Below are 26,109 nucleotides of genomic sequence, written 5' to 3'. Positions count from 1 at the left end.
GCCGATTTTGACCAGAAAATGGCGCACAGAGCTGGGATCGAACCTGCGCCTCTCAGCGCCGATCTTGGTACTCAGAACTTTACCCACTGGGCCACCCTGTAAGGGTTCAGTAGGTAGAATCACAATAAATAGGGTTTTGTAAAAAGTAGGACCACCATAGTTCCGCACGCAAATATGATAATCGTCAGACAGTTTTATTAATATCCATCTATTACTTCGCGATCCGTGTACGTATGTGAATGCATGGGTTGCCATTAAAAATTATAGCTGAGAAATATTTTGCCCGTAGCTGCTGATGCCGTGTTAATATGAGTGTAGACATTTTAAAATGTATTCGATGTCAGCACTATGTAAAATATCCTGTCGATTTATATGTATACAATTCACAATCAACCTTCAGATTGTCAATACATCAGATTAATTAATAAAAAGGTTTAAATAAAATGTTTCTAAACGATGTTTAAATCTCTGTGCTGTGGTCATGAATCAACCAAGATGTGATTTTGGAGCAATATTTGTCACACACTGTATACACAATAGTATAAACACACAATACACAATAGCTGGGGTTGAAACAACAATTACAGCCACTGGCTATTCCTCGGTCATGTGAAAATGGTCCTTCCTATATTAGTCCGGAGGGAGTGATGAACTCTTGACTAGGGCTTAGGATGTGTGGAGAGGTGATACTGGGCAGCTCTCGTGGCTTGCTAAGACTCTTAACGCCGTGCGGTGTACAAAAGTATCTTTGTTTTATTCGAACAGTTTCTGCTAGTATATCGGTCTACAAAGTTGTTAATGGGATGATGATAACTTTTTCTAAATGAATTATTTCTTAATTAAATCCCCGCTAAAAATGTAGGCATGGCATGAAAAAAAGGTACACAGAAGCTAAAAACCAGTGCCAATCTCCGAGAATATTGCTAAACAAAAGATTTCCAAGACATAAATTCCTTTAATTTTTTACTTTTTATTTGCCACGAAATTATTCAGCATCTATTTACATACGTTATACCCCTTCCTCTATTAATATTTCGGCTTCGTGCGAAATTGAATAAATCGCCAAATAATACAGCAAATGGGTTCCTTCAATAATAAATTTGAAACAGTTATTTTATTCGTCTTATATGACCGTCTTATATGATACATAAAATTATTCACCTCGATGTGGAACAAGTTCTCTACTAAACAATTAAAATATAACAAATTTTCGTTGGTGTTTAGGTTATTTTTTTCACTTTCTTTCTTTCATATTCATTTCTTTTTATTTTAAGACTGCAAATAAAATCTTTCAATACGATGTGCCTAGTACATTACAGCAAGTCTATCTAAATTCAAAGAGTTCAGCCAAATCAAATAGCATAAAATTATTTAAAAACTATGCTTTGCGCGTTTTATAATTTCAAAAATAGAGAAAGGAACATGAATTAAAGATTTAAGGCCATCGAGTATCTGTCACATCATCAAAGTCAATCAATATGTGCCCGGGAATTGAAATTCTGATTTCATCGTTTGTGTGTAGGAATGAATAGGAGGAATGAAGGATGAATGGCCAAATGGCTAACATAACAACTAGTCAGGGCAGAGTCTACTGGAATATCTGTCGTAAATACAATAATTAATTGTCGCTGAGACTTTTATGTGATTCTAACCTATAGTATATACAATAATATTCAGCATTATTATCTTACGATTCATGAAAAAATCTCTTACATATAACTTTTTTATCATTATTCACATGCTCACAAACACACTCGCGCTTTAATAAATTTAAAATTTATCACAGGAAAAACAAATAAATGTCTATAAATTCTAATGAACAACAATCAAATTAAATCTGTTTCTGCGAATATACAAAATTTCAAATTCAAGTAACGTAACTTCTCTGACTGCTTTATTTCATATCAAATTGAAAAGATTGGGACAGTCGTGAAACAGTTTTTTATTCTGGAATTTACGAGTGGCATATTTGAGTTCGAAAATTAATTGAATTATGTGATTTAATTAAACGCGTATATAGTAAATTACTAGTAAGTAATGAAATACTAGGCCATAGATTGAGGATTCGAAATGAAAATAATAATAATAATAATAATATAATAATAATAATAATAATAATAATAATAATAATAATAATAATAATAATAATAATAATAATAATAGTCAGTTTGACTGGAATCTTTTGTATTTGCAGTATAAGTCGGAGGGAACGATATCGATTGGCCGATTGGTTGCTAGCTTAGAAGTTAATTTAGCAAAGAATTAAGCCTGTGGGAAACAGATTAAAACAAAATTATATTTGAAATTTGCGTGACGGATCCCCTGTCTGCAGTAGCCAAAGAAAGTTTCTACCAACGAATTAGTAATTTGCGCAGAAATAAACATTACTATCGGAATTTTTGTATTGAGACGCCCCAGTGCCGGAGGAATAGGTCGCGAAAAAGTAACAATCCGGCATCCAATTTGTTGTAATTGCCGCAGCCAATTTAGCTTCCTGGCTTGCATGCGCTGCACGCACGGCAGCTGTTCATGACGTCACGCAAGGCTGCGAGGTGCTTGCCATTCAACAGACAAGTCACGAACGTAGCAAACTTAAGGTAAGTCACCGAACATTTCATTTTAGAAACTTTTGCTGTAAACAATATGTAAATATGAAAGGTGAAGATGATATACAAAATTATTTTAGCTCACTGAGTCTAGTGTGGAAGATATTTAGGCCTACTCATTTAGGGCTGTTTGCTATCATAAGTATCATCAAATTTCGGAAATATATTGAGAAAAATTATTCTAATACGTCAGTTGAAACTTGCAACAAATAAGAAAGCAATTAAAAATTTCTGTCATTCATTAGAATGGACAAATCCTCGGCTAAACTTCATAAAAACTGTACCGTATATATAGATATATATAGTTCCATACACACAAGCTAGCATATTTATTCCTCCATATTTACATTAAATTGACATTGAATACAATTTGTATGCCTTTGAAATTAATATTATCTCCTCAATTATGAAAATTTTCCAAAGTAATGCTATGACAACATACATTTTTAATTTATCCGAATAATTTAGTTAAAAAACCTTACTCTGTGGTTTTAAAACCATGGGTTTGTTTTTAAAACCCCGTAAAACCCTTATTCTATGGTTTTTAAGCTCAACTTTAGATCTCAGAATTTGGTCAAATATAATATTGCTGAGACGGAACAGCATTCCCGTATATTCCGGCAGTTTGGTTTGCATCACGAACATTTCGCGACTCAGCGTTCAGGAAATGCACACGCGATCTGAGTTCTTCCCTCACTGCGCGAGGCCTCCTTGAAGCGTCGAGGGCAGAGTTACTGATGGTCTTCACGGCCTCAGTGAGGGCGAGGAGGCTCAGCCATCTGGTGTTGGTGTCGCCAGGGGTGACCAGTGCAGGGGTGAAGCGCATGCTTGCCACCGCCAGCGGCAGCCACAGGAGGCTGTACGCGATCACGGCTATACGGCTGCTCGAACCCACGGCGCGGGACTGAATTGCCGCGATTTTGTTCACTGCAGGCGAGACAAATGAAATTTGGAGAATGAAACCAAGCAATGGCAGCAAAAATTTCTCTCTCAGCTAATATAATCACTCTTCTGCTATCGATAACTCAGCTGTATTTAATGGCAAGTAAGAGGATCTATAAAGAAGCCTAATAATTCTTATGCAACCCATTTTATTCGGATGAGAAGGGATTGACACATTACGTAGCAAAGGCTTGGATATGCTGTTGCCAGAGAAATATTTGTTAATTATTCAGTAGACTCACTAATGCCTTGAATTGAAATAAAGTGTCATACCAAACTTGTGACATGCCTTGAGTGATATAGACAGTTATACTGGCAGGCTCAGTGTTGGCAGCATCACAAGTGTAGTTGCCAGAGTCTGACTGCCGTGCGTCTGTGACGGTGAGACGCGAGCGAACGTCGGGCTCAGCCTCGATGGTGACGCTGATGCCGCCGCGCTCTTTGTCGTAGTTGATCATGCGCGAGTTGTGGTACCAGAAAATGTACTGAGGAGGCGCCGCACTCTGGAGGCCAAACAATTCGACATGCAAATTAATTTTAAATTCTCAACCTTTCATGAGTTTTTTTAAATTCATAAGGTAGCTAAACTGTTATATACATATTTGTATATGATCGGCATTACACAGTTAAACATAGGATTATTTGAGAGCAATTAAAATCATGTTGATTATACTTTACAAAGATGCTCTAAAGCTAAGTCGATTGATTGAGTGAGCCTTTAAGTTAATAAATTAAAGCAGTAAATTTTTCGTTAATTGTAAACGACGATGTTACACAGTCGTCGAGTGTTAATGTTACTCAATACAGGCTACAGTTTCACGTACGACCTTGAACTTTTTAGGAGACAATAGCGTTTAATGCAATTAATAAAAACAGAAGCTGTCACCTGTTGGATGAAGCACTCGATGGTGATCGTTGACAGAAAAAAAAACAGAAGCTGTCACCTGTTGGATGATACTCGATGGTGATCGTTGACAGAAAAAAAACAGAAGCTGTCACCTGTTGGATGAAGCACTCGATGGTGATCGTTGACAGAAAAAAAACAGAAGCTATCACCTGTTGGATGAAGCACTCGATGGTGATGGTTGATCCCGCGTCCACGTGGTGCTCGCCGTTGCCAGGGATCATCGCTCGGGGCGACAGAACCGTCAGGTGAACGAGCTGAGACATCGCCGTGCCGCCTCCTACGATCTACAAGTTAGATACAAGTTAGAAATGCAGCCCAAATTAAACAGTTTTTGATGCTCCTACGATCTACAAGTTAGAAATGCCGCCTAAATTGAACAGTTTTTGATGCTCATACAATCTACAAGTTGGAAATGCTGCCTAAATTGAACAGTTTTTGATGCTCCTACAATCTACAAGTTGGAAATGCCGCCTAAATTGAACAGTATTTGATGCTCCTACTATCCACAAGTTGGAAATGCTGCCTAAATTGAACAATTTTTGATGCTCCTACAATCTACAAGTTAGGAATTTCGCCTTAATTGAACAGTTTTTGATGCTCCTACGATCTACAAGTTAGAAATGCCGCCTATATTGAACAGTTTTTGTTGCTCCTACGATCTACAAGTTAGAAATGTCGGCCAAATTGAACAGTTTTTGTTGCTCCTACGATCTAAAACTTAGAAATGCCGCCTTAATTGAACAAATTTTGATGCTCCTACGATCTACAATTTAAAAATGCCTCCTAAATTGAACAGTTTTTGATGATCCTACGAACTACAAGTTAGGAATGTCGCCTAAATAGAACAAATTTTGATGCTCTTACGATCTACAAGTTAGAAATGTCGGCCAAATTGAACAGTTTTTGTTGCTCCTACGATCTACAATTTAGAAATGCCGCCTAAATTGAACAGTTTTTGATGATCCTACGAACTAAAAGTTAGGAATGTCACCTAAATTGAACAAATTTTGATGCTCCTACGATCTACAATTTAGAAATGCCGCCTAAGTTGAACAGTTTTTGATGCTCCTACGATCTACATGTTAGAAATGTTACCTTAATTTAAAAGTTTTTGATGCTCCTACGATCTACAAGTAAAAATGGCACTCGTTTGGAGCCAAAAAGATGTGGCAATCGTTTGGTGCCAAAAAGATGTGAAAATTGTGAAACAGACATGTATGAGAACAGCGGGAAATTTGTGCTGACTTTAAGTGAATTAATGATTGTAAAGACTTGCAAATATTATTATTCGACCTCGAAATTTTCTTATGCAACGCGAAGAAATAATTTAATTATCAAGAAATCAAAATTGTATGATGAAATATTTATATTTCTTCGACATTTTCGTTTGAAATTGTCGTATTTGGGATTGTGTGCATCAAATCTCTCCATTTAGTACTTTTCCTTCCTAAAACACACTCGAGTCTAAGCCATGAGAAGCACGAGCTTAGCAAATGGGTTTGCATCATTTCGGAGGATGAGCTCGACGGTCTTGTGAATTGAGCAGAGTGCCAGATAATGCATCTGCATTCTCCGCGTATTCCCCTCTAAAAAGTAGTCATGGCTTCCGTTTCAACGCGAACATCGCATGGTAAAGAGTATGCGTACCTGGTTTGAAGGGACAGTGTTCGAATTGGCAGAGAAAACGAGAAATTAGTTTTGAACATCATTCAGTATGGTTAAAAAGGTTTCATTTTCCCTAAAAGTCAGAAAGCGTTGTTAGGAACATGAGATTCTCACCCGTCGAAAATTTTGGAAAAAATTAGAAAGTCCTCATGATTTTCGTTAGACTTCATAGAAGAAGTCTTTTAAACACTAACTAGTGCAGACACAATTCCGACTTGGATTCTTCTATTTGAATTTTAATTGGCAATTTACCCTTGGGAGTCTCACCTGACACTCGTACATGCCCTGGTCAGGAACCTCCACGTATTTTATGGCTAAAGTCCATTCGTTGGTTGCATTTGTGTGGTGCACGGCGAAGCGCTGCTCTTTGGTATAAGTTTGGAGACCAGAGGTTAGGATGTGCCAGTCTTGCCTTCGAACCCACGATACCTGTTACAGATATCGCAAAAACTTTGGAATATTGCTTTGGAACTGTCATTTAAGTCGCACATTACTGATCAATAAGTAATCCTAACACAAACTTGTTGCCCTAAGAGCTAATTAACTTTAATGGTAATTATCCAAGGAAAAGTTATTGAGATCGATCGCACATTACTAATCAACCGATGATACAAGCATAAACTTGATGCTCCCTGGTGCTAATTAACTTTAATACTAATTATCCAAGAAGTGATGGGCATGTTGACTTAGGCTCACCTGTGCATGTTTTGCCATATCAGGCGGTATGGTGCATGGGAGAAAGACGATCTCTCCAGCCTGTGCAGTTGTGGCGGTCGAAGTGATGATGAAGGTGTTGTTAGAGCTCGTTTTACGATCACCCGAGTGAGTGGTGCTTGCGTTGGGCTCTGTGGTGCTAATGTTGCGCTCTGCAGCGCCGTTCAAGTGTCTGGAAGCACTCGTCTGGTCTCCATTCGACCGAATTCCTCGAGCCCTCCCGTCAATTTCCTCATATGCTCCTGCAACAAGAATGACATTCAAATTCCGCAAGATATTTTCTTACGTCGCCAAGGGGAATCGTCAAGTTTATTGCACAACTGCTGTAAGAAATTGGTGGAGACATCGGAGACGTGTGTAGCATGGTTTATATACGCTACCTTTCTGTCGTAAATAAAATCTCGTTGAATACTGTAATGCACAGGCGCACGACGCGAAGATATGAGGAAACTCTGTTTATGGATAATTTTTTTCATATTCTGTTAGCATGCGTTTACTGACATTTTTAACCGAGTTCATAGAGCGAAAACTGCGTCTTTCCCTTCAATATATAGCCATATCAGTTTATAACAAATATTATCATTACTTAATTTTTTCTGTTTTTTAATTCTTTCAGTTTTATGTACATTTTATTCATTTAATTTTGATTTGTTACTGTATGTTTGGCTCATCAAACATGTCACAATCAAATTATTTTACACTTGCAATCAAGATAAGCTCGAGTAATAACGTTGAGGATAAGCAAACATTATGTGGGCGTGAAAGTCAATAAGTTTGAAGCATGTTTTTTGTCATAAATCGAACCCTTGCAATTATGTAGCACTTTGGTAAATTTTATATAACCTCACCACTTACTTATGTACTAGAAAAAATTACGCTGACTGGTATTACTTTTTAACTGAATCGATTTACCTTCATATTAATCTAGTTCATGTTGCATGATTGCTGTTGTAAATAATTTGACTTCTGAAGCGGACAAAATTCAGTCAGTAACCAAAACTCGTCCTAGATTGTTGATATATTGATTTAGTACGTAATTATATATTTATTTTGTTTACCTCTCGATTATATTTACAAAAACCGTTACAAACTTTAGTTTTCATTTCAAACACTCCTTCGAATAAAGAGGGATTTTTTTGATTATTGTTGAATACCTGGTTCTCAAATGCGCTTCACTTGTACATTTCGTTCGCCGGATGCATGTGTGTCAGTGACATTTTACTTTAGTTCGATTTTAAAAGCATCTATAGCGTCAGTTGCGGTGTTGGCTATGAACTGTACTGAAGGAAATGTTTGGTACGTGTGTGTTCTATTTTTGAAGATTCGTGTAACGTGTATATTTGACTTTTATCGTGTTATATGTTCGAAATAAATTATTTTACTTCTCGATTATACCTTTATGTGCAATACTAATTTTATGTAACCATTTTTATCTTTGTATATTGTTTGTTTACAGAAACCGATTTTATAAAGACAACTGAACGAAAAATCGTGTATTCAAATCCTTCGCCAAACGAATATACGTAACAATTATTAATTTAATTATAATAATTCCTATGATAAATTATTATTATGAAGTTTTCTCCATTATTAAACCAGAGCACGGAATATCGCAGAATGCACCGTCGTGTGCCGGTAGCTTTGTAAAACGTGCAATTCATTATTTCATGAAAATGTATTCCTTATTTCATGAAAATTGCTCCAAATAATTGCGTTCAAATCTCTGAACTCAAATCCAAAGGTGGATCATTGACCGTTGAAACTGTAAAAGTTCTTTGCCTCTGTTATTAAATGGAAAAATTTCACGCAACTAATGATGCATCCGATTACCCTCTTAAAACTCAGGAACTAAAGTATTGACTGCATCATTATCTATATTGTATCATTAAATATCGGCAAACATCGTTAGTGCTTGCCGAACACTTGCCCTGGCAGAGAATTATGCGTCGTTACAGTGGGCGTCCTTCACATGCTTGGTAGCAGTGAACTGGGGGACCAATTAGTGAGAGTGGCCCTTCATGTTCGGCTTTATCCCAACCCAACTATCCATGCTCAGCTCTGGTGACTCGCACACTTCAGTAAAACTGGCAATACCAACTGCAAATTGAATTTGTTTATAAAAATATAATACTATTATCATAGCTTCATCATTGAATGATTTTCATTGTATGCTCTTGATTGCCCAAGCTTCTGATCTTCAGAGGGAAAATTGTTATTCCTAAGGTATCGAGTAACACTTGCAAAATATACATATGTGTAACTTTTGCACCAATAAAGATTTTCTGAAGCAGCAACCAAAAGAATATATTAATTGAACGAGTTTATTGTCATTGAAAGTTATGATGTCCCGTGCTGTAAAAAGTTTCTGAATGATTGATGAATCGCTGGTTAATTTATCTGAATTGATAAATAAGCTTCAAGTAGTGCAATGTTCAAATATAATACATAAATCCATGTTATTGTGCCGAGAAAGAATACCTATTTCTAATACCCATCAAGCGACGCGAATTTCTAAGCGCAATGTAGAAAAATCTATTAACATTGCAGCTGCAATGTGATGTAAATTGTCTAGATTCTAGAATACTTCAAACTCATCTAAACTGCACCGCGATGGATGAGATTAACTTACATGTGTAACATACTCCAAATAAAGTCCATGAATAATTATTTCGCTTAGCAGTTGTTGCTGATTAAATTAAAAACTTTCCAATGACCCCATTTGGTTTAGCTTAGCCAAAACGGCAACAGTCTGCACACTCTTCCTCATCTGCTAGAGTGGTCCCCTAAGTCCTTCCCAGCATAACATGGACAAATTTCGATCATTTTATGAAGTGCTTCATCCATTTGTTCGTAGCCTCCGCAGCGGCGCATCATTAGACGCATCTGAACTGAACTTCAATTTCACTAGCTCGTAGGAAATAATACGCTGACTTTGGAACGATTCCAACAACGATAGCAAGTCGTTAATCTGCTTTATTTGATTATCTTCACCTGTCATTAAAATGGCAAAGAACTTTGCTTGCATCCTGAATTGTTTAAACGTTTTGAAGTCAACGTATTTCTGGGAGCATTTAATATTCTGCTATATTGAACGTTCGCATCTTGTTGACATTTATATATATATATTTTTTTTATTATTTTAAATAAGGCCTCCCACACTCACCATTCCAACAAAAAGGAATTAATTTTATTAATTAAAAACAGGGAAAGGTTTCATGTCAATGATCAGGGCCCCGACCTTAACGCCTCTGATGGTGGCCTACACCGACTCCGAGAGTCACTGAGCTGTGACGCGAGTGAGGAGCGGGCCCACGTCGAACTTTTCTCTAACTGCTGTTAGGATGCTGGCTGCATTGCCTCTTTGCACTGCCAAACCCAACCTTTGCTCCAACCATAAAGTCTCTCTGCGTTCACCGGANTCAGGGCCACCAGATGACCCGGGCGGAGCCCGTCCGGACCACCCGCTGAACCCGGCTTGAAGGAAGCAATGGCTTTCCTCACATCCCCTTCCCCTACAATAGAAGGAGGTGGGTAGTCCTCTCCCGCAGGTTCAGGGAGAGATAGGTCCTCAGGTGCCGGAGGATGCTTCTGCTGGAGCACTTCTCGGGTTCTATCGTCCCTCGGGGCAATATCATCCGATGATGCCAGCATACGCACAGCCCCCCTTATGTCACCATCGGCCAGCCTGCTGGCCACTCGCCTTCCGAGCTCTTGATCTCCGTCTCCCGACTCCCGCCTCACTCTCTCTTCCGGAGCCACCAGATGGTCAGATTCAATAAATGCTCGAATCTGCCTCTTGACTACTGTGGTCAGTGAGTGAGACGAACCGCTGCTCTCCGGCTGCCGCAGCGCGATCCACCCAAATGACAGCAACCTACCCCACGCTAATGGAGTATTTATTTATTTATACATTTATTGGAGTCTCATGCGAATTCTTTCATAAATTTTCCAGATAATAATGCTACTGTTAAAATTAAGCTGCAAGAATCATTTGATATATCGAAAAATTTAGAGTCACACGAGTTTTAAACGCTGAAAAAATTAAGTTTTGATTAAGTACACATCAAATTCTAAGCGTTTCCTTTGAAAACTAAACCAGTATATACTGGTAAGTGATCAGAGATCGCCAGCTTGTCTGTCCCTCATGCACCAAGACACGATCATTGCTCGCCAGTGTTCGGCTAGTACGAGCCATAAATCTGAAGCGGCGGCCATGCAACTAAATTGAGGTTCCAGATGGTAGTCAATTTCGTTGCTCTCTGGACTCATTTGATGTGAACGCCGCTAGAACTCGCGCTCTCAAAAGTAATTATTGCCATCCTAAGTTGCCTGATGATCCTGACTTGGATTTAATGCTTGAGACAGGAAGCGAAATTTCAACCAAATTTATGCTCCGCTTATCGGCAGATGGTAGTGTTTGGTTTCGCTGTCATTTGTGCAAGAATAATTTTTTTAATATTTACTGAAATGTCAAGCACCTGAATATGTTGATAGGTCAAGTCCAACATTTAGGGGCTTGCATACCCTTAATTAGTGCTGATCAAAGGAGTGATCGTCACTTTTTCGGCGCGAGTACGCGGCGGAAGAACCAACGGCCGGGGCTGGGACCGAAGATGTCTCGATATCATCTCGCTTTTGTTTACATGCTCTTCGTTCAAGAGTCGCAGATGAGGCATGCAAAATAATTTTTGCTTTTAATCTAGAAGTACCCGTATTTATTTTTTTCACGGTACTGAGGAAGCAACGAAAACTTTCAACTGCAGCTTTCTTTAAAAAGTATACTCTCACTCATATCTGATCAAATATTTTCCTGGATTGTCACTATAGCTGCTCAATGGTTTGATATTTTTTGTTACCATCATCGTTATTCGATGAAGGAATTTGTCAGTTCTGTGAATAGACTAGTCAAATCAGAATGAGATAAATAATTCCTTTGACATTACTTATTCATTTATTTTCCAATTCTAAGCTAATTGGTTTAGAGTCATTACGGCTTTTGTAAATTTGCGAATGTTATGATCAATATGCGCACAAGTTTTTTTTACTATATTGTAAACCATTCTGCGTTTTTTTTTGTAAATCCCATGAAATTCTTTGTTACCTCGTGGGTCAGCTTCCGTAGACATCTTATTTGTGCAAGCTATGAATATAGCACTAACAATGTCATCAAGTTGCGCTGAAAATAATGACTTAACTCAGACTTGAGGATAAAAAAGAATTTGATCTTTGGCGTATGCCACACTCACACCAGCCAACAATAGCAACCGTTACAGATGATCAACAGGTTAAAGTTTTATATTTGAGTCTGTGATATGAATGGGTGTAATTAAACATTACGCGAATCAATGCAAGATATGATGATCCACGACCGAGAAATTTGAAATTCGAAATTATTGGTCAAACAATTCTTAATCACATCTACAAGCGGTAATTAAGCTTATACCGACTAAGAAGCTACGCAGAAATGCTAAGAGCCGCTAGAAGATATAAATATCTAACCGCTGAATAAATAGTATGCTGAAAATTGTTATATTGATGGAGCATGAAAACCGCGGCTTGAGGTTTCGCCAGCAGTTTTTCTTCTCAACGCCCAATAATCCAAATAAAATGATGGAAGATCCGTCGTACCAGAGAGGTAGCAATACAATGATTGATGACGCTGGTGCCAGGTGGATTACCCTCCAAGGACGTTAACACACGAGGACGCCGCCATGCACCCAAAACACCGTGAAATATCAGTGAGGATGGAACTGAACGTCTTAAATGGAGTTCGAACTATAATGTTCTGTAACGGCAGATTTGACTGAAAACATTACAAAAGCTTGCTGAAGGTGCTTCTGCCAAAACGTTTATATTGTATTAGCGAAGGAACCTTTTATGTTTAGATGGCTAGTGCTCTTTTAACAGTATTTATAAATGAATTTAATTTTTACTATAAGAAACTTCTATTCTCGTCCAAATTAAGAGAGCCTTTCATTTTATACGCGAGCCCCTTTTGATATGCAGAGGAACCCTTGAAGGTTAGTTTTCAATGAAGTTAAATTCTAAAATTTTTGTATTTTCAGTGTTGGAAATATTTAAATTATGCACTAATTTTATCCAATTTTATATGGTTTTCACTTTTCTCTTGAATAAATTCCCTTTGATATGGAATTCGAAATAATAAGAAAAACTGTACATGTAAAGTAAGCCCTAAAAAAAGTAAAGTAAAAGTAGATCTGCAAAATATTTAGTCCCCTATAAGTGCTTATCTAATCTAGTTTCGAGTCATATTTAATTGTAATGGGTTTTGTCCTTCATCATTTACCAGATGTGATGAGCGGTTAATTACGCCATAAAAATACGAGGGTACTTAAGTAAGTATTATCTGTTGAAATTAGTCTGTGCGTGTCAATTTAGTGGTCTTTCTTATATATTTAACACATTTTTGTTCCTAGCAGTAAATATGTTTTTGAATACTAAGCGTTATCATGACATATTGCATATGTTTCCGAATTGTTCAGAATTAGTTCTTAAATGGCATAATTTATGTTTCGCACGATGTTCGGTAAACCATTTCGTGTCAAAAATCGCTAGGTAATTTAGATTCATGCCCAAAAATGCACGAGTTATCAGTGTATAAAAGTTTTGTTCTCCATTACTATTGCTTTTTCCGGTTTTAAATGTTCACAATATAAGCCTGGACAATATCGTATATAATTTGTTCACTATTGAAACAACCATGTTTTATTCTAAACATGACGGTGAAAAATATACTCGTGTGCAGCTTCAGAACCTCGCTACAATATCTGCTACAGCAGCAGCAGTTTTCCTTAACTGAGGACGGAGCCCTGGAGGCGAGAGATATTGTCTGGAAAAACGTTTCGATTCAAACGAGATTTCGTTTTGACTCATAATAAATTGAAGAGTGAGCAGCTGAAGTCTTTTATTGAAGATAGTGCTCAAGTTTTGAAAAAGTTTGAAGCCCTCTCTCATGATAAGATTTTTATTTTTCATTTGACCTTCTTCTTGAGTTGCACACAAATATTAGGTCTCTGAAATGTGCTTTTTATTTTGCCATCAAGTTTTTCGAAGTCTTAGCACAATATCTGAATGGAATAATTTTATATTTATAATATTATATCAAAATAATATCTAGAATAAAACGGAAAATGAAATCATTCACTCACCAGACAATGACATCTTCATCAGCTGCAGCAGCAGCAGCAACAGCTTCACTTTTGCCATGTTACCAGCACCTATTGAGACAGGGGACAAAATGAGATAAGTTTCGTGTTTGAAACCCTCTAATTCTATTATTACTGATATGGTAATAAATGTGCATTTATATGATTGATATTCTAATTTCACATCACGCAAGACATTGCACATCATTCCAATGAGTTTTATAATGAGATTTTTCCCAGTGTTCAATAATTTTACTCGTGATAAATTAGAAAAATCGAGACTTGGAAAATAAATTAAATTTTTGGTCCAAAATTTTCATCTGCTATGTGCGATATTACCAGAAAATGGCATATACGAATCCAAATGAAAATTAGGATTCTTTCACGTTCCGACACACAATTCACATTATTTCCAGATTTTGCAGTACTACATCCGCCACTGCGAAAGATCAAGACGATGTATTCATTCTATTTTCAGAATTGGTGGATGGAATTTTAACGTATCAATAACGTATAATATCTATGCGCATCAACCATGTCAGTTAACGATATTTGCACCATCACATCATACATGTACATAAATATGAATGCAAGTAAGATTGATTTTCACATATGAAGCGAACGACGGATTTGAGATTAATAGTGAAGTCAAGCGAACATTATGAGTTGTTTGAGATGTGTTCGTAACTGATTTTCATAGCCAGGCTTAAAATACGACTTTGTACATTCGAAACTCACTCTACGAGTTTATTATCGGAATTGAAGTTTTCACGCCGAGAACAAAGCATTCGTCGAGGGCTATTGACTGAGATACGAAAAGCATGTCTTTTGCTAGAAAGAGTAGTAATACTTGGATGGATGACTCGGTGCACTGGGATGACTTGGTGCACTGGTATGACTTGGTGCACTGGGATGACTTGGTGCACTGAGATGACTTGATGCACTGGGATGACTTGATGCACTGGGATGACTTGGTGCACTGGGATGACTTGATGCACTGGGATGACTTGATGCACTGGGATGACTTGATGCACTGGGATGACTTGATGTACTGGGATGACTTGGTCCCAACGAAATAATAGAGATAAAATACCATGGAGTTGAAGTATCAATAAGCCAGCATATTGGTGAACACTAAATTCCAAGTCTATATAATTCCCACAAAATTTCCCCAGCACAGAATAAATTTTGAAAAACGCATAAATTAATAAACTCTGAAATCAATTATCATCTCATTTCGAGATTCGAAACAAAAATTTCTTATTAAAGCAAGATCCGTAAAGAGGCAATTCGTGGCCAGATCTCTGCCGTTCTTCTTGTAGATAAACTGGACATTTGTCTGACTTCACGGTCTCCTTGAGACTCTTGGGACACACAAGCGTCTAATTGGGAGAAGCGGCATCTGTCGGGCATTAATGAGCCAATTTTCTCAGAATGTGGTCCATATTTCACAGGCTAGAAACGCAACTTTTTTTCCAAGGAAACTTGTTCGTCTTTATTGGCACGGGAAGTTCTCCTCTCAAGGGAGTGCGTTTCTCGAACGTTTGACGAGAAATGTAATGGAATCTTGGCACGCTGGAAAGATGGTGACGCTGGGGCGGATGTTGCTTGGCAGATTTTTTTATAAGTTTCTTACTGGCAGGACCCAGAATATAGGGTTGCGGTACACAAATCTCTTAAATTCAGTCTGACTGTGAACAGCATGCGACTTTTAACATGAATAAAAAACATTGTCGCGTCATTCATTCCAGATTTAGATGCAGAAAAAAAATATTTTGGTTAAGTTTGAGTCGACGTAGATCGCTCATCCAGCGGTTGGTTCTTAATATTTTGTTATTAGAGTCAAACTTCATATTTTTAATATCGCTGACAAAGAGTTTGAGTTAGTTAAGGTTTGAAATGATTTTGCACTCGACAATCTCACATAACTCTACTGACAGTTTTAACCACCGAACAGAACTCCTCCTTATGAACTTGTAAATTTCGCCAGCAGTTTTAGTTAATAGGTGGGAATAACTATACATTATTAATTAGCAAGTAATTTAGGTTTTAAATAATCAGTCGAGATATTTCAATTAATTCATGGTTTTCGATCTATGCCAAGGTTTTTATGTTATGCCCTTTAAATGAGTTTATTGATTATTATGGATTAATTTTGTTCAGAGTAACGTTGAATTAATTTCCGCTGAAATAACTTACAGACGTAAAGAAAACTTCGTTGTAATACTAATTCTACATTTTGAACTAAAACCCAAAGAATTCATTCATTGTTTTTAATCAGTCAGTTTATTCACACTGTAAATTTTACGGGAATTGAATAGCTAGCTGCAATATCAAAACTTTAAGGTTCGTTGGTGCATGTACACTTAGCGCAGCTACGAAGCGCTGCTGTGAGCTCACTTGCGTCGTTAATAGCAAACTTCAGATACTGGCACGCATGAGATATTCATGAAGGGAATTCCTCACAGGAAGTGAGCACATAAATCTAAGACACGATGGAGGCGATCGAACAGCTGAGGAGCCAGCCGTCCATCGCCGGACCTTCTGAGATTTGCGAGACGGAAGAACATCTGAGTCAGTTTGTACCGATATCTACTGAGCGTAGTGAACTCATGAGTCAGTTTGTACCGATATCTTCTGAGCGTTTTGAACTCATGAGTCAGTTTGTACCGATATCTTCTGAGCGTATTGAACTCATGAGTCAGTTTGTACCGATATCTTCTGAGCGTATTGAACTCATGAGTCAGTTTGTACCGATATCTTCTAAGCGTAGTGAACTCATGAGTCAGTTTGTACCGATATCTTCTGAACCTAATGAACTCATGAGTCAGTCTGTACCGATATCTTCTAAGCGTAGTGAACTCATGAGTCAGTTTGTACTGACATCTTCTGAGCGCAGTGAACTCATGAGTCAGTTTGTTCCGATATCTCCTGAGCGTATTGAACTCATGAGTCCGGGATAGTGAAATGATCCTGTTGCCCGCAGCAGATATTAAGAAGAGTTTAGCTAGATCGTAGCTATGTTCAACTAAAATATTTCTTGTAAACTGAGAAGACATTTGACCACCCACACTAGTATCGCCCTGCCACAATAAACGTATATTTACGAACTTATTTAGCATCCGACCACAAGTTTACTCGTTGGTTGCAGTCTTGGGTATTTTACGGCAGCTTGAATCAATTTAAAAATGAAAATCTGTCGTGATTTTTCTATGTTCTTAAATTGCACCTGTCACTTGGTATAGTATTGATGAATTGGTTCAATGAAACAGCGAGTGTTTTTCTTCAATATGTCTAATCTTCTTGCCATCAAATCTTCTCTCGTAAGCGAGTAAATATTAAATCAGGGTCTACACTTAATAAATGAATTAGAAAACTTCATTTACAAGTTCAAAAACGTTAACGAATATGCAGGTGGGAGAAATAGTTGTTGAACTTAATTAATCACTGGCTTGTCGGTACCTTTAAAGTTTCATTGATGAGTAGAAGTACGAGTTCATTCACATTCTGGGTCGAAGTTATCTTTGAAATGAACAAAATTTAGGTTTAAAGTTATTTTGGTTAAACGTGAGTATTTTTGCTTCTGTCCTCTTCAATTCAACTCTTTTATAGTTTTTAAGAACAGAGATATTCGAAAATACAAGAGTAGATCGATGAAAGACAAAATTTTCGTTGCATTTGCTTCTATGAAAGATGGAACGTAAACATTGAAAAGAAATTGCTTTATTGTCTTTTAATGTACATTATAAGTACCCTAGTTGGAACCCATATTAAAGTCACTTAGAAATGTTTCCCAAAAATGAAGAAAAAGTTTCCATGTATCGCAGAAACTTTCGTACACTTATTGTCGGATTTTGCAGCCATAGCAAAGCTCATGACGAAAACAAGTGGATCGACATCAGCTGTCCAAACATCTCCTAGCAGATGTTCTTCCCAACGCACCACCTCAATATCCTCTCACCGATCTTGACACTCGCCGTCGAAGAGAGCGACACTGCCTCTAAGCCTGCCAAATTTTGTTTGCATCATTTTGGAATTTTTTATAAGTAAAGACTCTCGCAGAGCAACTCACAGAGCAAGTTATACGGTTCACTTTATTGCAATTGCTTTTTTAAAGGGACTGTACGCTTTTTGATTTGCGTTACATGGCATGTAGAGTACTGTCGGTACTGGATTATGTAATAAGTTATTTTTCATGTTGTAATTGATGGAAATTGTTAATCACACATGTGTCGCTGCAGCAGCAATATTTGCTGGAGAATTTTGTATAAGATTTTTAGATATTCAACATGTTCATTTTAGTTTAGAAAGGATGCAGGCAATGTCAGGTTGAATCAACGTTAAAACAACAAAGCTCACGACGTTGAAATATCGTTGAAATGAAAGTAGGAGCACCGTCATTTTTTCAACGTCTTACATTTCGACGTTGTTTCAACGTTGAAATCGCGTAAAATTCTGACTTTAAAATCGCATAAATATATATATATTCGCATTCTTACCAACAGATATTAACGCGATTTGAACGTTGAAACAATGTCGAAATGAGACGTTGAAAAAATGACGTTGCATCAATTTTGATTCTAAACTAATATTCAACGTTACCTCAACGTCGCGAGTTTTGTTTTTTCAACGTTGATTCAACCTGCCAGTGCCTGCTGGGTGTGCTAGCTATGGGTATGTGCGAGAGGCTAATGTATGACGATCAATATCTGCCGTGGAATGCCACGACCACGTTCGAGCAAATAGTAATAATTAACATTTCATGTCAATATATATAAAGGAATATCGTGAAATTTATCTATTTTGATTCTTTTCTTCGGAAAACCTCAAATTAAAGTTTCAATCTTAAGTTTCATGAGTTAATTTCAAGCCTAGATTAGCACGAAATAAGAAGTAATAAGCAAATCAAATGGTTTACTTGCACCAGTGTTTACTTCTATTAAAGTCCGCAGCTAGTGTATTATTCAGCTTTAATGTTTTAAGATGGTTGTGAAATAAAGTGTTATATGTACGCTTCATCAGTAACCCTTCAACCTATACGATCACTCAGGCTCTTTGGAGAGTTCTTAGAAGCCCCTTATTATAAATATTTAAGAAGTTTTGACTTGAATAAAAATTGTCGATATAACCCTTATTTTGAGCAATATACAGTCTGTTTACTTCTTGCACGATACCTGCGTAGTAGATAGAGAAATGAGGACAGAATTATTGTGGAAGCATTCTGAACTCAATCTTATTCGAGTACAACGCTGGTGCTGTGTACAGGTAACCGGACAGCGCACCGCTGGCAGTGAAACACAGTGTAACACAGAACGTATACTGACAAGCGTGAACGAGGTTCAGCAGTCTGCGTACGACGAGTATAAAAGGCATACTGACAACGATGTCAGATACATCGCATATCAGCTATTATTCGCTCTATTATGGTTCCATAGAAAGTTATGTACCTTAACTCTACACATGCTAGAGCATGTGCAATGCATCTGGGCGGAAATGCATTAGCGGTCAAGGAAAACCTGGCGCATTATTAAAATAAAAAATTAGGATAATTTTTTATTTTGAATTGGCTCCATCGAACGATCGTGCAAGTGATAACAGCCGAATTTATTTGAATGATATTGAGGTTTACTTAGTTCAGTGTATTGCCTCGTGTGCATCCTTATAGGCATGAGCTTAAACATTTAACTGGGAATAGCAGTGATGTGAACGGCGTGCCACTTCAATCTCTTACGCTATGAAGAGCAGTGATGCGCACCACACGCTACTTCAATCTCTTACGCTATGAAGAGCAGTGATGCGCACCACACGCTACTTCAATTTCTTGCATTATAAAGAGCAGTGATGCGCACCACACGCTACTTCAATTTCTGCATTATAAAGAGCAGTGATGCGCACCACACGCTACTTCAATTTCTTGCATTATAAAGAGCAGTGATGCGCACCACACGCCACTGCAATCTCTCGCACCATGAAGAGCAATAATGTGCACCGAGCTCAACTTCAATTTCTTATTAGGTTTGTCTCGGGAACAAAGTTCAAGCAATGCAATTTGTATCGATTACTTGCAATTGTAAATGCCTCTGTAACTGAATCTCCGGGAGTCCAGTCTCTCGAGTGCTCCCTTATAGAAGAAAACTTTTGCAATGGCTGTGAATGTGTTTAGGGAAACACGAGTCCATTTCTTAGGGGAGAAGCATAAAATATCTTCCATCTATAAGACGTCAGTTTTTCTAGAAAAATATATTTCTGAGGAAAAACTGTTGAAGAAAAATATTCTTCATCAGGTTACACTAAATATTCTCTGATCAACTTCTAATGTTACATCCTACTTTCTAATTGGATCGATAACACAACATCACAGGGAATGTGACAAATGCATATTTCGGTGACTATTGAATGCTTCCGGATCATGGAGTATTTTTCTTCTTCAACAAATTTTTCAATCTACCAGCACAACTCGGTGGCGATCCGGAAGTCTCTTTCAAGTTTCACCCAATAATTCAAGACGAGATTGCGAGATCTAGCTGCTGCAGCCTAGCATCAGATACCCGTAGGTGATCTAAAGATAACTCTGATCGATGGAAACCACGCAAGCAGCAGCCATCAGTGCAATCAGCGAAGGCAGCTGGGAAGGCCCGAATGTTTCGAAAATTTGTGCAGTGATCGCAAGTTAAGCTTTTCGGAATCTCGATACTGGGTTTGGGACAAGTAATTGGAAATTTTGAATAAGAATCGGTGTTCCGATAGGAAGATATTCTTAACGCTTCATACTCATTCCCAATTAAAACTTAGACTCCCCATCTTAACGCTTCATAGTCATTCCCCATTAAAAATTTTTGGTGGAACATCGATGGATAATGGAGGCCATAGGTGAAAACTATAGGTGGAGCATCGATGGCGTGTCCGGCCTATGTTCCACCTATAACCTGCCGATGGCAACCCTACCCGAAAAACTCTTCTTCCGCCAATAGCTACCATTGGCACCGGTGGAGCATCGATGAGCCACAGAAGCCAACTTTAAAATTCGGAGACTATATATTAAAAAAATGTAGACTTACACTCATAATAATTATCTGACGGTGTGAGAAAATTTCCCCTAAATAATCAAATTTCACTAGCGAAGTCAGTGATAGAAAACCGAATTTTTACTCTTATCCCTCTGCGTAAAGAGGATACTTTTTTGGCAAGCAAATTACCCGGCAAGCAAATATTTCAAGCAGGACGTGGTAAAGATTAGTAGAAAAGAAGCTCAACGCCGTCGCGGGCCAACCCAACAGGTATGAACGTATACTTCTTGCTCGCTTGCTCTAGTACTTCAACGTGGCATTAAAATGATTAGATAAATGCTGCCATTTGAGAATTTTATAAATGTTTTGAAACACGCTATATCCATCCATACAATTTACTCATTAATACAATAAATTAGCCTCAATTGATCGCAATTTTTAAACACAACAAAATGGCAAATACGTCAAATTCGAAATAAATTTACACAATATAGGAATCGAGTGAACATGAAAATTTGGGTTTGCCATCGTCTTTTGGAAAAATGTACTTTTTGCCACAATATTCTCTATTTTCCTCGATGAATTTATTTCAGGAGCAGTCTGATACATGCTCAGTGGCTTCACTTTGGCTTGAAAAATTGTGAACGTCTTGCTTCAGTGTGTCAGTTTTACTCGTAGCCTACCTACCGAATTCATGCTAAATTTAGTTGAATCGAAATCTTAAAAGCTAAGCACACAGAACGAAGTCGTGGTTTTGACTTGATCTCCAATGACCGACAACACAATAACTCTTTTCTACATTGTATAAATTATAGTGTTAAATATCTTCGTACACTGTGTACTTTGGGCAAACGGTTATCGGTGGGTTGCAAGAGGTTTGCCTGCAATGCACCATCGATGATTCAATCCTTATAAGTCCTAGATTATTCATCGATGACCGCCACCTATACTCGCCACAGTCTTGATTTATTGATGTTTTGTTGTCGATTTTTGGCAGATGTGGCCACCCACCATTAGCTACGCCACATATAATCCACTATCGCCACCTATAATCATCGATACGTCACCCTTAATTTTTATTTGGGTGCTAAAAATCTGTTGACAAATTAAATTGTCATGATAGCCATCAGTTACAATTCACCCTTGGTTATTAATGAACAGGTACATATCAGGATTTTTAATCTGGTGGAGTCAAAAAATTAAAATATTAGGTAAGACCCCATGTTATATTACAAGCACTACCAAAGCCTCGGTGTAAATTAAAGGAGAATGGAAAGTATATCTTCGGGAATTAACGTCAATAAGATGAAATTCACTTTACTTTGTTGAGTACCTGTAATTATACGATATTAATAAGAGGTGCTAATCAACGTACCAACTCTGGCCTAGATGGTAATGCTGATGTCCAAGACCTGCATGAACAATTTGTTCTAGTAGAACAAACCTTACTTCCATCCAAATATATTTCATTGTCCTCATTCGTTACGACAAACAGTCATGCATGACAATCTGTTTTTAGATCAAGCTTGAACGTTATTAATATATGATTATCATAATTACTTTGAAACTGGCTGATCTTTTACTATTTGTATTACAAATTAATTTCATTTGCGGAATTTAAGGAAATTAGTAGTCTGAGCGATCACACTTTTCAGCTTCCAAAGCTATGTTCATCAGTTTGAATGATGGATTTTTCAAGTGTAGCGATAAAAAAATTTTCATTGTCATTTACAAAAATAATTTTGGAATTTTTTTCTATGAAAGTATAGTTTTAGGTTCAGTCAAAGGAGGTGCAGCACAAGTCTTGGAAATCTGAAAATCATTCATGTCAAAAAAACTGTAACTGTAGGTACTGTCTAATATAATGTATATAATAATGTATAGCTAAAGTTCATGTCTAAAAGAGAATAAGTTTAGGTTATGTCTTAGTATGTATAGGTGTATGTCATGTTTGGGGAAATATATCTGTATTTCATGTCTATGGGGGCATTTCAATGTAGCGAAAGTAGCAACGCGACCACGGTCGCTACAATTTCCCTCATGTGAGTAGATTTTAATAAAATATTTTTCAACATATCACCATGCCAATACCAACTTCACTAAGATTTATCGATTCCATATAAAGTAAAATAATAAATTACCATATGGATAGAGGTAAGATATTCAAGCTCGATATAATATTATAATTCATTAAGCTAAAAATATATTCATTGCTCTCTCCAGAATTAACCAAGAACATGACTATAAAAATTTCCCTAAAGTTCGTGAAAGTGATATGATTATTTGAAACTTTTATCAGGTTTATTGATGGTGAGTTTCTGCACATAAAGATACGATAATTTTGTAATACGAGATAAAAAGGTTAACGTAGCATTCAACAATAAGATTCAAGAATATAACGTACAAAAGAAAGATCACACTAAATGAACTCACCGAATCATCGAAGGAACTGGGGTACATTTCGAATAGGGAATAACCGAAACGAATAGCGAATACAAAGGTTGCGTACGATCGTGGGTCTATAAACGTTCTATCTACTGAATGACATTGGCTCCCGACTACACCTCCTATTACAGCATTAAGGGATGTAATCAGTTGTGCACGAGATGCTTTAACAATTATACGTATACTGACCTGAAAAAGTTCGGATTGTGAAGACGCAGTAATTTATACTGCCATATTTTCGTGCATTATGCATATCCTCGTTGAAACACTAGACAACGAACAAGCTGGAATGCAAAAACTGAAAGCTCTAAATGAGTTTTGTTTAGAAACTCTACATTAAAAAGAAAGGTTGAGAAAAGTGGAGTACATCGGAACTCATGGTGCAGTTTGTTACGTCGCTATTGCCGAACAGTTTAGAGTAGTAATGGCAAACAAGGCATCGATTGAATTGGCGGAGAGAAGAGTTGTGCTCTTAATACATCAAATAATTGATGCGTACTACTGTCACCCAAGATTCACTGTACATCACCTCCCACTACAGTCGCTGCTACTCTACACATTCCAGAAGAGCAACTGAAACGAGACTGCGATCGCGAATCTTCAACCTCCGCTTGCCGACATTTTCTCGCTTCTGGCGCCTCTTGCGAAGGATTATCCCTTAAAATGAAACGAAAACTTTGCCAAGGATTTTAATCAGGAGTTCAGATGCGGGAACGGTATTTTTACGAAACGCTACTCTTCGATCTTTTCCGCATTTTTTCTCTCTACAGTTCACGATACTGGGTTTTACAAACTTTAGGAAAAAATACAGGTAGCCCATTAAAAATACAGCGAGGATTTGAATTTGCTCAGATGGACTCAAACGGAGGTCACTGAATGGAAGTCACTCGCGCCTGAGTTATTCTAGGAAATGCTACTACGATTCTTTGGAAATAGAAAATATTGCGATCGTGATGGTAGTTTTCTCACAAGCAGTTAACAGCCGTGCATGTTTCCGTACATTCTGAAATGCAGCGATCGAGCTTCCAGCTAGAGAGCGTTTGTGGTAAAAAAAAATCCGGATATACTCGATTTCGCAAGCTTTAAAGAAGATGGAAATTGAATAGGTCATTATTTACGAAAATTTCGTTTATAAAAGCTTTGGTAGAGCTCATAACCGTGAAATTCTATAACGTCTAATAGGACATGTACATCTGAGTAGAGGAATCATAGATTAGATTAACCAATTTTGTACCAGCTAACCGATTAATAGGAGAAAGTTTTCTCAATCAAGTATAAATTTTCAAATAAAATTTCATAGTCGTTGGATGGTACTTAATTAGCGTACAATTTAAAAGTGTAGCGAACGAAACTAATTTCACTCCTGGAGGTTGGTTAATGTTAAAAAGGATAATTTCTGCCTTGCTCAACTTGAATTGATAAATAATGTTAGCAGCATTCAAATTCGGAGTTTTTATAAGATTTTATACCCATTTTTTCTTGAAATGTGATATGCTGCTAAATTATGAAGTCTTAACCACAGTTCATTCCCTTTATCGGCGTTGCATAGTAAATTCTGATGCTCCTCGCTACGTTTCCCCACGTGAAACACCCAGCTGTTTCAGGAGCGATTTCAACACGTTGATAGCGTTGAATTATGTGATAGGGCCTCCCGCCCTTAAGCCTGCCGTGCTACAAATGCAAGGAACAATGTATGTCTTGCGTCCTTAACTACATGTGTGTCGTGCGGTCGTTACATGTGTCAGTCACACGAAGTTTGCTATGTTTGCCATGTGGTTGTTACATGTGTCTGTCACACGCCGTTTGCCATGTTTGCCACGTGGTTGTTACATGTGTCTGTCACACGCCGTTTACCATGTTTGCCACGTGGTTGTTACATGTGTCAGTCACACGCCGTTTGCCATGTTTGCCACGTGGTTGTTACATGTGTCAGTCACACGCCGTTGTATCGGGTTCGTCGACGGCTAAGACTAACCTGTAATAAAGGACTGACATGCACTCAGAGTATCGTTGCTGACTTACATGATACCTCATTAAAATGCAGATAATGATTCTTATGGCTGAAGTTACTGCTGTTCACGACAATATTACTGATACTCTTCCGAATGCTGATCAACATATTATTGATATAGAAAATCTTGTCGATGCTCATGCCTAGTCTCAACGTATGCAAAACGTGGACTGATACTTCTGTAGATGTAGATAGAGATTCTGATACTGAAAATGATGCCCCCTCCAAAACATATTTTGGTACTCATATGGCTTGTAATATACTGAGTTTTTTAAATTGCTCATCACATTCTGGAACTATGTTGTCCGGGCACAACTTATGGTACTTCATTAAATGTGTGCAATTGTTTTTATTTTGTACTCTCGGACAAGCTTCTGTGCTTCTGTTTCTGTCTTTGTTATCAATTCTGCCGTAATGAATACGAACAAAGAATTGTATTTATAGTCATGATATTCAGTTTAGGAGACTGAAGTGATCGTCTCTGCGCTTGAATCATGATTCACTTCGATAAATTCATGATCCGGCACTCGTCGCTTCTAAATATTGTTGTCAACACATCTTCCATTGTTTTAACAAGGTTGGAGCCTCAAACGTGAACGCAGTAGAGTTTTTCCTAGGGCCTTTTACGCCTAAATTTCCGTAATTT

The 26,109-nt window shown here is 37.5% G+C and overlaps 1 protein-coding gene across 1 annotated transcript; it reads right to left on the bottom strand.

Annotated features, from left to right (window-relative positions):
* Positions 1-3,131: 3,131 nt before the first annotated feature.
* LOC108681271 lies at positions 3,132-15,096 on the bottom strand. Its single transcript, XM_018170292.2, has 7 exons — positions 14,775-15,096; positions 14,004-14,072; positions 6,817-7,076; positions 6,388-6,549; positions 4,605-4,739; positions 3,838-4,051; positions 3,132-3,533 (listed from the first exon to the last, which is right to left on the bottom strand). The coding sequence occupies exons 1-7, from the start codon at positions 15,094-15,096 to the stop codon at positions 3,181-3,183; spliced, it is 1,515 nt and encodes a 504-aa protein (XP_018025781.2). The 3' UTR covers positions 3,132-3,180.
* Between the last annotated feature and the right edge of the window lie 11,013 nt (positions 15,097-26,109).

Source organism: Hyalella azteca, unplaced genomic scaffold (assembly GCF_000764305.2).
Source record: "Hyalella azteca isolate HAZT.00-mixed unplaced genomic scaffold, Hazt_2.0.2 contig2748, whole genome shotgun sequence".
In the NCBI taxonomy this organism is placed as follows: domain Eukaryota; kingdom Metazoa; phylum Arthropoda; class Malacostraca; order Amphipoda; family Hyalellidae; genus Hyalella; species Hyalella azteca.
This window is presented reverse-complemented; position numbering and strand designations above follow the sequence as displayed.